General features: G+C 38.3%; 1 protein-coding gene across 1 annotated transcript; it reads left to right on the forward strand.

Moving 5' to 3' along the window:
• The first annotated feature begins 247 nt into the window (after positions 1-247).
• Positions 248-1,799, forward strand: LOC127227174 (rho GTPase-activating protein 20-like). The gene is made up of 2 exons (XM_051191486.1): positions 248-419; positions 1,646-1,799. Exons 1-2 carry the CDS (start codon positions 271-273, stop codon positions 1,797-1,799), a joined length of 303 nt encoding a protein of 100 aa, XP_051047443.1. The 5' UTR covers positions 248-270.
• Positions 1,800-14,084: the final 12,285 nt, after the last annotated feature.

Below are 14,084 nucleotides of genomic sequence, written 5' to 3' on the forward strand. Positions count from 1 at the left end.
TGACCTCTGGCTATCCTGCTGACCCCTAACCTCTGACTATCCTGCTGACCCCTGACTGTCCTGCTGACCCCTGACTATCCTGCTGACCCCTGACTATCCTGCTGACCTCTGACTATCCTGCTGACCCCTGACTATCCTGCTGACCTCTGACTATCCTGCTGACCCCTGACTATCCTGCTGACCTCTGACCCCTGACTATCCTGCTGACCTCTGACTATCCTTTGTTCTGTTAGTGTTTGACCCTGTTGCAGGAGAAGCCTCTTTACTGAGATGGAAATTCTAAATGGGAAAGTCACAGATGCGGAAATCAAGAATCAAACCCTGATGTCCCATGGAGCAGTGAAACTCAGAAGAGGCAGTATCACTAAGAAGTGTCACCTCTACCTGTACAGAGATTTCTTGGTTGTGACAAATAGTCGGTATGCTTTACTTCAGATTCCTAATTATCAGAGGTTACAGTGTGTCACCCTTACTGAGAGACAATCCAAGGGGATTTGCCATTTGTTTTTTACAAATATTTTGATGATGACTTATTTATTTAACAATCCATGGAGTCCGTTTTGTCCAGTTCCCTGGTAGAAAATAAAATTAAGAATCTATACTAACAGCCAGGCTTGATTGCACATGTCAACAACACAAACATTTTGGGATGTTATTAGCATAACCAACTAGATCTGGCTGTTAAGGGGAGAAGAAACAAATGGCAATCTGAGCAAATGTTTGAGAATAAAATTCTGTTGTCCATTACTCATTCTTCCCAGGTAGCTGTAGATTTAAAAATCCCTTGACAAGTTCATGGAATTTGTCGACACACTTCAATAATAAAAGACAATCCCAGTGCAAAGGCTGATGGCCCTTACAAAAAGGAAGCCCACATTGGATGGAGGAGAGAATTGCTTCCCAGGGCTGTGCTCCCACAGAGACACAAAGAATATGGATGAAGAGTTGGAGAGGCCCAGCAGTTCTGAGCTGTGGTTGGCTATTGCACTTCCTGGATCCAAACCCTATTTCTGTTAGTCATTCTGACCCTTCCTCACATAACAAGTGGGGTTAATAGAGATTAGCTGATGTTGTTAAGAATAAATTGAACACCCTGGTGGTGGTGGCGCACACCTTTGATTCCAGCAGAGGCAGGCAGATCTCTGTGAGTTCGATGCCAGCCTGGTCTACAGGAACTAGTTCTAGGGCAGCTTCCAAAGCCACAGAGAAACCCTAAAAAAAAAAAAGAACAGCTATAATATGTTAGGTTTCAGAAAATGGCAGGTATATTCATCACTTCAGAGCAGAATGTCTGACCTGGGCTTTAAAACTAACTGGCTTGGTTTTAAGGAAGTTTGAAACCTGAGTACTTGATTGAAACAAGGGCAAATTACTGAAATGAATGTTTGCTCTCTGTACATATGAGAATGAATAGTTAAAACAGTATGTTTCAAATGCAAAGTGTAATCTATACTCAATGCAGATGTGGAAAGGTACTGTCAGAGGCACACTGCCCTCAGTGCGGCCTTACTGAGTTCCATCTGCCCACTTGCTGGGCTGTGCCTGGAGTAATAGAAACAAACTGGTCCTGATTTGCTCATGCCATGAGCACAGATACCCCATTTAAAAACAAATTAACACAGATCTTCTTTAATTCTTTTTTTAGGTATAAGATAACCTTTAAGATAAAATACATCATCCCCCTGACTTCCCTCTGGATTGGGGACTGTGTGGTCACAGACTTTGTAGGCTCCAATCAGGCCAGGAAATCCATTCTCCTAGGCTGGCCCATGGAAAACTTCATCGCCACCTTCTGGTAAGAACTAGAACTTGTTCCTTTGGTTGCATTGGGTGTGTGTGGAAGGACACAGGTGGCTTCATTTTATGCAGTATGCATAGATAATTTTAATGTAAAAACTGTTCCAAGAACTTAAAAAATAAACAGTTTTAATCTGATTGTATGAACACTCTTTATAACCACCACAATATTTTCTAGGAGATGAAATTTCAACATATTTTCATTTTTAAATGAATCAAAAGTAGGAATCACTTAGGGAACTTCCTAAGATACTGATCATTGGGGTTTTACAGATGCCAATTTCTTGGTAGCAGGAGGGAAAGGGTGTTCAGCTGCTATGGAAGGAATTAGACGCAGGAAGGTTGTGGCTTCTTTTCCAGCATTTCAGACAGATGATCAAGGTTACCCTAGAACATGAATACACTGGGTTTTGTTTTTTGTCAGTAATGTTAACTATGCCAGTTAGCATCAACAATTCCTTTGTTGTTCCAAAATGATCAGGGTCTTACTGGACTAAATCGTTTTATCATAAATATCAAGAATCTCATGTGTCTGTGTATCAAGTTTACATATTTGGTGACTAGAGAAAGACAAGAGGTGAGAGCAGGTGTCCTTAGACCTTCAGAGGTGACTTGTGGGGATCAGGCTAGCTTTCCATTCTCAGGCCACTGTGTAGGTAGGGGTTGTCTGTGTCATAGAGAGCTCTCCATTAGAACACAACTGAAGGACTCACAGGGATGGTCTGGACAGGCACACAGCAGCACTTATACTAGTTACCATATGTGAAGTTCATCCATGGGTTCCACACTGTTCTTTCCTCTCCTCAGTCCTCCCCCAGACTTCAAGCCTCATCCCAGAGTTCCCTCAGCTAAAACACATCTTTATGCTTTGTAACATTACTAAATACAGCCTCAGCGCATGACTTAGGAAAACATTCTCAGAGGTTTTTAGGGAGAAATCCATGATTGTGTCTTTCATTTTTCTATTTTATTCCTGATTTCTCTGATAATTACATTTTATGTTGATTGACACTTGATAAAGAAGTTTAAATGGAGATGTGTAGTGTTTGATGAGAAATTTCCAGGCGTTCTTACACTGAGTGATTGAAGTTGGTTGTATAGACTAGTTTTTAACACTGAATATCAGTCATTTGTAATAATACATGTCACTCAGTGCATTTCATCTCTGTTCTTATTTTCTTTATATAACTTTGTATGGGGGATTAGAAATGGTATACACATACACTAGGAACCATATGGATGGCTGGTAGACCCCTCTGATGAATGCTTCCCCAGAATTATACATATGGGAAATGGGGAGCTGTTAGTAATATAAGCAAGAAATATGCTCACCATTGGAAAAAAGGACGATTGAATGATTCCACAGGAAGTTCAACAACTATTCCATGTGACTTGACAGCTCTAATCCTAGTTGTAGACTCATGGAAAAAGAAAACATACAATCACATTAAAAATTATGCACAAATATTATAATAGCATGGTTCATAACTACCAATAGTGTAAGAAACTAAATCAACCATTAAATGATAACAGATAGGAAATACTTTCAGGAAGCATTCAATTTTACATATTTCTAGTATAATTCAATGCAAACAATCTTCCGCATTTGCAATCTCCTCAATCATTAGGAACACACAAGGCTCAATCTCCCTTTTATCTCTTGGGGACATAACTCTCATAACTAACCAGGGGTAGTTATCATGGATCACACAGCTGCAGGCAACTAAGTTCCCCACTGCTGCCCACTTCCTGTCACTAGCAGGTCCCCTGTGAAAGGGCAGGTCTGTCAAATTCCCAGATGCGTGCAGGACACTCACATTGATATAACCACAGACCACAAACTTCTAATATTTGGTCATAAAAGACACTCTTCAAATCCAAACATAAAGTCTTTATATGATTTAATTGTTCTCCATCTTATATTACAGGTCTGTGGACCAAAAAAGAGATTGGTGTTGTTTCCTTGAAAGGTAGTTTGTTGTGTATTTCTAATTCTGTAAATAGTGATAAATGAATAAGAAGAGTCTGTGCAGCACCTGACTAGAGCTTGTTAGTCTGTCCCTGGTCATCTGGTGTCTATTGTCATTTCTCACTTTTCCATGTTTGAGGAAGTGGTGGCTGCCATTCTCATAAGTTCCTCTTCTCTCTCCTTTATGTTGGAGCAAAGATTATTCTAGAAGATAATAATACTGTCAAGACAGGTCACTCAAAGCAACTGCTATTTCTTGTTCATAAACTGTGTAAAGAATCATCCCCAGTAATGCACACAGGAATGTTTGAGAATTGGCACTGCTTCCTAAATGTCAGAACCTAAGACAGCTCTGTCTGTCTTCTAGAACTTACCTGTTAATCCAAACCATTTTTTAAAAAATTTGATATGCCATAGAGTCTTTGCTTAGTACATTCATTTGCATTAAAATGTTTTAAGTTTATTAAAGAGTATTAAAAAGTATATTAATGTAGAAATTCATTTCATATTTTTGTCTTCTTATTGAATATGACCAGATCCATTAAACAAGCAAAGGAGAAGTACCACGGGATGAGTACTGCATTGGAGATATTCACAGAAGACATTCCGAGTTCAAGCACTGTATGTACCTTAGATTAAAATGACATTACACTATAATGACAGATGCAGAAGAGGAAGAGGGGCAGAAGTTGTTGCTGGAAGAGTGGGGAGAAGTGGGATGAAAGAGGCAGAATTAGAAAGATAAAATGACAGGACACTGAAAGTTTAGTTAGTACTCTTAGGAAGTAAGGATTTTCTTGTATACAAATGCATCATTGCTTATATGAAACAACTACTAATTTACACGAAGCAAGGGTAAGCAAGCCATGCTTAGCTACATTACACAGATAAGCAAAATGCATCATGCCAAACAGCCATCAACTGCGGGTTGATAGTGTTCTTATAAAACCATTTTTCTGGATAGGCATTTATCACTGGACTTTTTTCAAATTCTGAATGCTTACTGACTGATTAGTTGTTGCTATTTTCTTTTCAATATTTTTATGTTATTCTTAATTTTACGGTTTCTGTGTTATGATCTCTCCTTACCTGTTGGTATAAGGATAAAATTTAAAGTAGAGTTGAGAATTAGGCTGGCTTAAAAGAGTCTAAGGTCCATGTCCTCAGGGACTACGTGAAATTGACTAGGTTTACCATACCTTGTATAAGTCTTCTGTTAAGTCTAACCAGACAGCTGTTGGTTGTTACAAGCAATTTTCCTGCCAGCCTGGTCCCACAGCTACATCAGCCCCAAATGACACACAGAGACAGAGACACTACTAGATATAATGCTGTTGGCCAGTTACTAGCATTTCTTATTGGCTAGCTCTGTCTTAAATATTAACCCATTTCCATTAGTCTAAGTTCCATGTGGTCCTATCTTACTGGAGAGAGGGTCTGGACCTCTTCCCTCAAGTCTCTACATCTTGAATCTCCTCCACTACATCTCCCAGTATCCTCCTGTCTCCTAGTTCTGCCTATCTTGCTTTCTTATTTGCCAATAGCACTTTATTCATTAACCAATAAGAGAAACAGATTTGCAGAATGACATCTCCCATCATCTCCTCTTTTCTGTCTAAAATAAAAAGGATTTTAACTTTAACATAGTAAAATATATAACAAGACAGTTACCAAATAAGAACCACAGTTAACAATATTTAGTTCATTAACATTTAGCAAGATTTAAAGAAAATATTCTATCATCTATCCTATCTTTGTGAGTCTAAAGTCCTATATGTAACTTATCTTTAATCCTAACTAAGGAAAACTATAACCATACCTATCTGTCTTCAACTCCTTCAAAGACCACAGAAGGATAATATATAAACTCTAGAAATGACAGAGACAACTTGCTGCCTGGTCAGTCACTTGAAGTTCTTCTGTAATGTTCCATCTTCAGTCTATAGGCCACAGTGTGTCTGGCAGACTCCTCAGCATAGCAGGAAATTTCAAACTGTCCCACCTGTATTGGCAGTTTGTCATTCACTTTTCTCTGTGTCCTGTAGAATGTCTGGCAGACTCTTCCATGAAGTAGGAACTCTGTATCATTATCCATCTTGCATCAGCACTTGTGGGTTTTGTATGTTCAGTTTATACAGCATAAAGTCAAACAGTCCAGACAAGAGCAGTATCTTGCTCAAATGGCTAGTCTTGCCATATTGAAAGTAAACTCCATAATGATTTTCTTCCATGTCCATCTTACTTTCTGACAAAGGTTGTGTTGCCAGGAGCAGTTGTGCCTTACCATTAAGAAAAACCCTAAACCATTTTAAATGCCATATTCTGTGGGTCTTTGAAAGGTTTGAGGAATGCCTATCCATTTGAAATATATCTCTGTATACCTAGAAAGCCTAACTAACTTAACTCTAAGTTTTGACTATCATCAGTAACTATCTACAATCTGTACTTAATTATACATCACATTTTAAAGTGAGATATATAAACACAATACTTAAACATGAGGAGAAATATACATATCACAAAATTGACCTTAAATTTGTAACAATAAACGAAAATCCATTCCAAAACAAAGTATTCATTTCTATACCATAATCCCCTTCTTTACCTTTAAGAAGAGATTGGTTGTGATCATTAACTATTTATAACCAACCCCATTTAAATGAAAACAAACATTTATAAACAATATTTGGGAATTTGGGTGTTGTTCTTTCCAAACTGCTTCCTGCTGGTAGGGGGCGCTGTCATAGGGATCCTAAGAAGAGGAAGAAATCCTGACTGTAGTCTGCAAGGCTGCCTTGTTCCAGCTGTTTTGAATGTTGGATCACCTAGGACACTGCTTCAGTAGGTCTTGCTTGATCAAACCATGTTAGTCTGGAAGGAGTCCATAGCTTTTCATTTTCTGTGGAAACAAAAATAGAAATCCTTTTCCCCAGTAACCTGTCCTTAGACTTAAATTTTGAAGTCAAAGCAATTTTAAAATATATAAATTGGATTAATTCAGCAGCATTGATAATCAAGTGTATTGTAGCAATTGTTGTTCCTTCCTTAGCAATTGAGCAATTCGAAGACAACACAATAGCATACAGTATCCAGACTCTGTGTATTTCCCATTTTTATGTGGCTTTTATATTACTTTATTTCTTTCCTTTCTATTTTTTATTTGTTGAGACAGGGTTTCTCTGTGTAACTTTGGCTACCCTGGAATTTACTCTGTTCACCAGGTTCACTTTGAGATCACAGAGATCTGCTTGCCTCTGCCTCCCAAGTGCTGGGATTAAAGGCGTGTGCCACCACACCCAGTTATACTCTTTCTACTTTCTTCTAAACCACTTTATCCTGTTTCTTTTTCTCTCAAGCCTACTTTTATTTTAAAACACACTGTAAATCTTTAGAAGTTTTTCTTTATTGGAATCTGTCTTTACTGTAAATCTTTATCTTTTTCTGGCCACGAGTCTTTTATCTGCTAAACAACATTGCTAAAATGAAAGCCACAGCTGTTCTAGATGCCGTCTATCCAAGATGGCAGGGGTATGTTTACCATCAGCACTGAGAGCTGTGCTCACTGCCTTGGTCTATGCTGCCATCCAGGAAATGTGGTCACTGCCATTGCCAGCTCTTGTATACAGCTCTTGTAACAACCATTAAGTTGTTAGCAGAGTTTGCTGCTTATGCTGAGTCAGGAAATCTCTCTTAAAGGAGCCGTGCAAATCTCTGCTTGTCTCTAGCAAAACAGAGCCCAACTGAGAAAAATGCTGTTATCAAGAAGACTTGCTTGTCTCTGTTCTTTGGTTTCTAAAATCCCTTTTTAAGCTTTTGTTAAGTTTTAAATGGAAGTTCTTAGTACCCACGTTGCAGGCACCATTTTGTTATGAGCAGTTTCCCTGCCAGCCTGGTCCCACATGACTGCCAAGACATGAGTGCCACCATCACAGGTTTAGAGGCATCAAACTGCATAGCTCTCAGTCTTCACACCTAAGGGGCCTATTGAAAGTGAGTCCCCAGGGAAGAAACTTTCCAGTCAGCTCCACCTCAGATTCACTTAGTTCTTGTCCAAAGTACATCCTGTCTTATAGATAGGGACTTGTCTGCAAATTCATGGAGGCAACTAATGACAGTAGCGATGTTCTATATTGTTCTTGGAGTCTTGTTGACACCCCTCATGAACAATCCAAAAGGAAGAATCTCAGTCCTGGCACAGGGGTCTTTGTTAAACAATTTATGACACTTTAGTAGAAACATTGTCACCCCAAGTGGTTTAACTAATATATTAATCATTTACATGTATGTAATCTAAGTAATTCTTAGGCTTTTTCAACCGTTCCCAGTGTTATTTACCCGTCCTCTCTCCCTCTGCGTCTGTATCTAACCCCAAGGGAAGTGTACCCTGCTCTGTTTTCCCTGCGTCCCCCTTCACATCACAGCTCCTGTCATGTCCCTCTTTACTTTCCTGTTTTCTGTGGCTGTTCCAGGCCATCTATTCACATCTAAAGGTTTGGAGTCAGGAAATCAGGAACCACAGATGAGAGAGAGCATGCAGTGTCTGTCTTTTTGGATCTCTGTTACAGCACTACCTTCAAACTTCAGCTTTTCTTTTGCTATTGTTGTTTTTGTCTTTTATTTTTTCAAGACAGGGTTTCTCTGTCACGTAGCCTTAGCAGTCCTAGCATTTGCTCTATAGACCAGGCTGGCCTCAAACTCAGAGATCTGCCTGCCTCAGCAGGTGTGCACAGCTCCCAGACCCCAGCATCTTATTTTTTTTTTGTGTGTGTGTATACATACATATATATATATATATAAAATCACATTTTAGTTGTCTACTTATTAATTGAACATTTACATTGTTTTCCAGGTATTATGAATAAGGCAGCAATGAACATGGCCAACCTGTGGAGTAAGATAGCTAGGCCTTTGTGCACATTCCAAGAAGTGGTATATCTTCTTATGTAGTAGATTTATTTTTGGCTCGTTGAGAATTCTACCTACTAGTTCCATGCTAGCTGTCCCTGTTTACAATCTCACAACAGTGAATGAGTGAGTGCTCCCTTTTCTACCATCATTTACAGCATTTGTTGTCTTTAGTTTTCTTGACTTTACTCATTCTGATCTGGTCAAAATGAAACCAAAAGTGTTTTTATTTTGCATTTACCTAATTTATCTAATTGGCCATTTTCATGTCTTCTTTTGAGGACTCTATTCTGATGTATAGCACACTTTTCAATTGTGCCAATTGTTTTCTTAACTCTAGTTTTTACAGCTTTCTATAATCTAGGTAAATAATCCTCTGTCAGATGACTGCCTGGCAGTGATTTTCCCCTTTCCTCTGCTCATTGTTCACTGAATTGATGATTCCTTAGCTGTACAGAGGCTTTATCCGCTGCTGGCCTTAATCTCTGAGCATCTGGAGTGCTATTCATAAAGTCCTTCCCCACACCTACATCATAAAGCACAGCCCGGGTTTTCTTCTACTTTTGGCATTTCAGGTGCCCCATTGTGATCCTTAATCCACTTCTCTATTTATGCATGTGGACCTCCAGTGTTCCCAGCGCCATTTTGTTGTGGTTTTGTTTTTTGAGACAGGTGTATATAGTCCATACTGTTCTGAGACTCTCTGTGTAAACAAAGGCTGGCCTCAAACTCAGAGATCTGCCTGCCTCTGCCTCCTGAGTGCTGGGATTAAATGCATGTGCAACCACCACCCCACTCCCAGTATCATTTGTTGGAGATGTTTTTAACATCTGTCAAAATAGGATGGCTGTAATTGTGTGTGGTCTTTGTTTTGACTCTATTGGTCTACATGTTTGTTTTGGCTTTGATTTGCATTTCCCTGATGGCTAAGGATGATAAGCACTTAAGAAATTGCTCTTTTTGATCTTTTATCTTATGCAATTAGAACCATAAATTTGGTCCTAGAAAAGCTTTCAGGATGCACCATGATGTTCTGTTGTGCTGTATTTCTATTTTCACTTAGTTCCAAGCTTTGTTTTTATTTCTTGATTTTTTTTACTTTATCTACTTATCTTTCAATTATGAAATATTTCATCTCCATGAGTTTTTGTACTTCCTAGATATTTGCTTGCTATTCATTTAAAACCTGAGTTCATAATGCTCAGAAAGAATGAATACATTGAGTTATTTCAATTTTTCACAGTTCCTGAAGATTTGTTAATGCCTCTTCATGTGACCTGATTGGGCAGTGATTCTGTGGGCTTCTAAATAGAATGTATACTGCTAGATGTTTATATAGAGTACTCTGTGTCTTTTAAATGGCATTTAGTTAGCCTGAAATATTTTCTCTTTACGTTGACAAAATTATATACATACTTAAAAGTACAACTCATTACAAAGTATACCATAAACATCAGTATATTCAGGGTTTGGTCATATTCACTTATATGTGTGTGATCCAGTGTAAATACCATGGCTCTTGAATGCTTATCAATAAGTTTATTCTTTTATATAACTGTTGTTTGGCTGTAAACTTTTAAGATATAACATTGATGTCTCTGTGTGTCTGTGTTTTTCTGTGTCAGTGTCTGTGTGTGTGTGTTCCTGTGTCTGTGTGTCTGTGTATTCTTGTGTCAATGTCTCTCTCTGTGTGTGTGTGTGTGTGTGTGTGTGTGTGTGTCTTCCTGAGTCTGTGAGTGTGTGTGTGTGTGTTTCTGTGTCAGTGTCCGTGTGTGTGTTTGTGTGTTCCTGTGTCAGTGTGTGTGTGTGTGTGTGTGTGTGTGTGTGTGTGTGTAAAGTTAACTCTCTCTTTCTATCATGTTTTCCAGGAGTTTATCTTTGTTCACCAAGCTTCAGTAAAGCACATATACATACTGAGGCCTTGTCCCCATCCTATTATATTTTGAATGCACTACAGCTTTTGAGTGATACCCATTATATTGCAAAACTTCTTACTTGTCTCAGGCTATATGAAGGAAAGAAAACCATAATCAGTTCTCATGCTTCTATATGCTTGTCTCTGTCATTGTTTTCAGTAAGCTTTGATCATGGTATGCTAATAAGTGGGTGGATAACTATTGAATCAATGAATTTCACATTGGTAATTGGTAATACTTTCCCCTGTGTTTTCTACAGATTTTCACTGTAACAGCAACACATTTGAACACAGTGAATGATATAATCACAAAGTTACAACCATTGCTGGGAATACCCGTGAGTGACTCTGACCTCTTCTTATTTGACTTACCAACTTTTATTTTGTGGTCCATACATATTTAATATCTGTATAAACATCACTGTCAGATACCTGATTATTCTGTGTCAATTTGGCATTCTTTCATCTCCACTTGAAAAAACACAGACAAGTCAACACATTACCTAAGCCCCTATGTAGAAACTACTCTTGTATTCTGTGAAATTTCATGTGAATGAAAACCCATATCATACAAGGCATGGTGGTGCATGTCTTAAATATCAGCACTTGGGAGGCAGAGGCAGGAAGAGCTCCGTGAGATGAAGGCCAGACTGGTCCACATAGTTTTAGGACAGCCAGGGCTATATTTATAAATCCTGTTTCCAGGGAGGGGAAAAAAGAAGAAAGAGCCAGAGAGAGAGAGAGATAATAGAACAATAAACGAAACACATGTGTATGGTCAATTGAAAAACCGACATTAATTTTGATGTGTATAATTTATGTGCACATATGTATATGCAATGTTTGTATATTTGTTTATGTATGCTAATATCACTTTCCAGATGTTTTTTAGGTTGTTATTTCTGTATTCTCTTTTCTATTTCCTACTTTTTCATACTATTGTATTCCTTGAGGATTGTTTCGATAATTGCTTAAGGACAGGTTTGATAGACAATTTGAATTGTCATGTGAGTAAAGCCATATGGCCTGGAAGCCCAACAAGTGATGCCTGCATTGACCGGTAAAGAGGGTGAAGATGACTGAAAGAGACCATGGATATAGCCACTTAATTATTCCTTTACTCATGCATTTTAATGTGTGTGTGTTCAGGTGTAAGTAGGTGTGTGTGATCATTAGGTGGAAATGCATGCAAAGGCAACTTTGTGGATTTGTTCTCCAGGTTTATATGCAAGCACCTGCATTTCCAGAGCCATCTTCTCACTCACTTATGCCATTGGCTTGAATACTTGTTTGTCATGTTTTGCTTTGTGGAATATCCATCTTTAGGCTGTGAGTGGACTGCTGTACATGGTTTGCATTGTTGATAGCAGACATGGGTATGTCTGACGAATCCAAGCCCAGATCAAAGGTGCAGAAAACATATTCAAAACTTTCCCAATCTGAAGAAGGACATGCCTATGAAAGTATAAGAAGCATACTGAACACCAAATAGACTGGACCAAAAAAAAGTTCCCTTGCCACATGATAATCAAAGCACTTAACATACAGAATAAAGAAAGACTATTAAGAGCAGTGAAGGAATAAGGTCAGGTAACATATAAAGGCAGATCTATTGCACCTAACTTCTCTATGGAAACTCTGAAGGCCAGAAGGTCCTGGATATATGTTCTACAAATACTAAGAGTCCAGCCCAGACTACTATACCCAGCAAAACTCTCAATCACTATAGACAGGGAAAACAAGATATTCAATGACAAAGCCAGATTTTCACAATATATAGCTACAAATCCAGCCCTACAGAAAGTTCTGGAAGGAAAACTACAACCCAAGGAAGTTAACTACACTCACAAAGACATAGGCAATAGATAATCCCACTTTACCAGAACCCAAAAGAAAAAGTGGGGCAAATATACTCTCTGTACTACTGCCAACAACAAATCTAAAACAAGAATTAACAATCAATGATCCTTACTTTTCCTCAACGTTAATGGTCTTAACTCACCTATAAAAAGACACAGGCTAACAGAATATATACAAAGACAGAGTCCATTCTTCTGCTGCATATAAGAAACACATCTAAGCTTCGAAGACAGACACTACTTCAGTGTAAAGGATTTGGAAAAGATCTTCCATTCAAGTGTATCCAAGAAGCAAGCAGGTGTAGCTATCCTAGTATCTAACAAGTTAGACTTCAAACCAAAATCAAAAGAGATGAAGAAGGTCACTTCATATTCATCACAGGAGAAATCCATCAGTACATAGTCACAATTCTGAACATCTATGCCCCCAATACAAAGGCATCCACATTTGTAAAAGAAACATCACTAAAACTCAAAGTTAACATAAAGGGGATGAGAAAGAAATCAGAGAAACATCACCATTTACAATAGCCACAAATAACATAAAGTATCTTGAGGTAATGCTTACCAAACAAGTGAAAGACTTGTATGAAAAGAACTTTGAGTCTTTAAAGAAAGAAATTAAAGAAGATACTAGAAAATGGAAAGATCTCCTATGGTCTGGGATAGGTAGGATCAACATAGTAAAAACGGCGATCTTACCAAAAGCAATCTACAGGTTCAATTCAATTCCCATCAAAATCCCAGCACAGACCTTGAAAGAACAATACACAACTTTATACGGAAAAACAAAAAACCCAGGATACTCAAAACAACCCTGTGCAATAAAGGAACTTGCAGAGGCATCACCATCCCGAACTTCAAGCTCTACTATATAGCTATAGTAATGAAAAAAGCTTGGTATTAGCACAAAAACAGACAAGTAGACCAAAGGAATCTAATTGAAAGCCCTGATATTAATCCACACACCTATGATCATCTGATTTTTGACAAAGAAGCTAAAATTACACAATTGAAAAAAAAAGAAGCATCTTCAACAAATGGTGCTGGTGTAACTGGATGCTGATATGTAGAAGATTGCAGATAGACCCATATCTATCACCATGCACAAAACTTAAGTCCAAATGGATCAAAGACCTCAACATATATACAACCACATTGAACCTCTTAGAAGAGAAAGAGGGAGATACCCTTGAACAAATTGGTATAGGAATCTGCTTCCTGAACATAACACCAGTAGCACAGACACCGAGATTGACAATAAATGGGACCTCCTGAAACTGAGAAGCTTCTGTATGGCAAAGACACAGTCAACAAGACAAAACAGCAGCCCACAGAGTGGAAAAAGTTCTTCACCAACCTCACATCTGACAGAGGGCTGATCTCCAAAATATGCAAAGAACTCAAGAAGCTAGTCACCAAAACACCAAATAATCCAATTGAAAAGTGGGTACTCAATTCTCAATAGAATAATCCAAAATGGCTGAAAGATAACTAAGAAAGTGTTCAACATCCTTAGTTACCAAGGAAATGCAAATCAAAACAACTCTGAGATACCATCTTACTCCTGTCTGAATGGCTAAAATCAGAAACACCAATGACAGCTTATGCTGGAAAGGATGTGGAGAAAAGGGAACAT

This window comes from Phodopus roborovskii, unplaced genomic scaffold (assembly GCF_943737965.1).
Source record: "Phodopus roborovskii unplaced genomic scaffold, PHOROB, whole genome shotgun sequence".
In the NCBI taxonomy this organism is placed as follows: domain Eukaryota; kingdom Metazoa; phylum Chordata; class Mammalia; order Rodentia; family Cricetidae; genus Phodopus; species Phodopus roborovskii.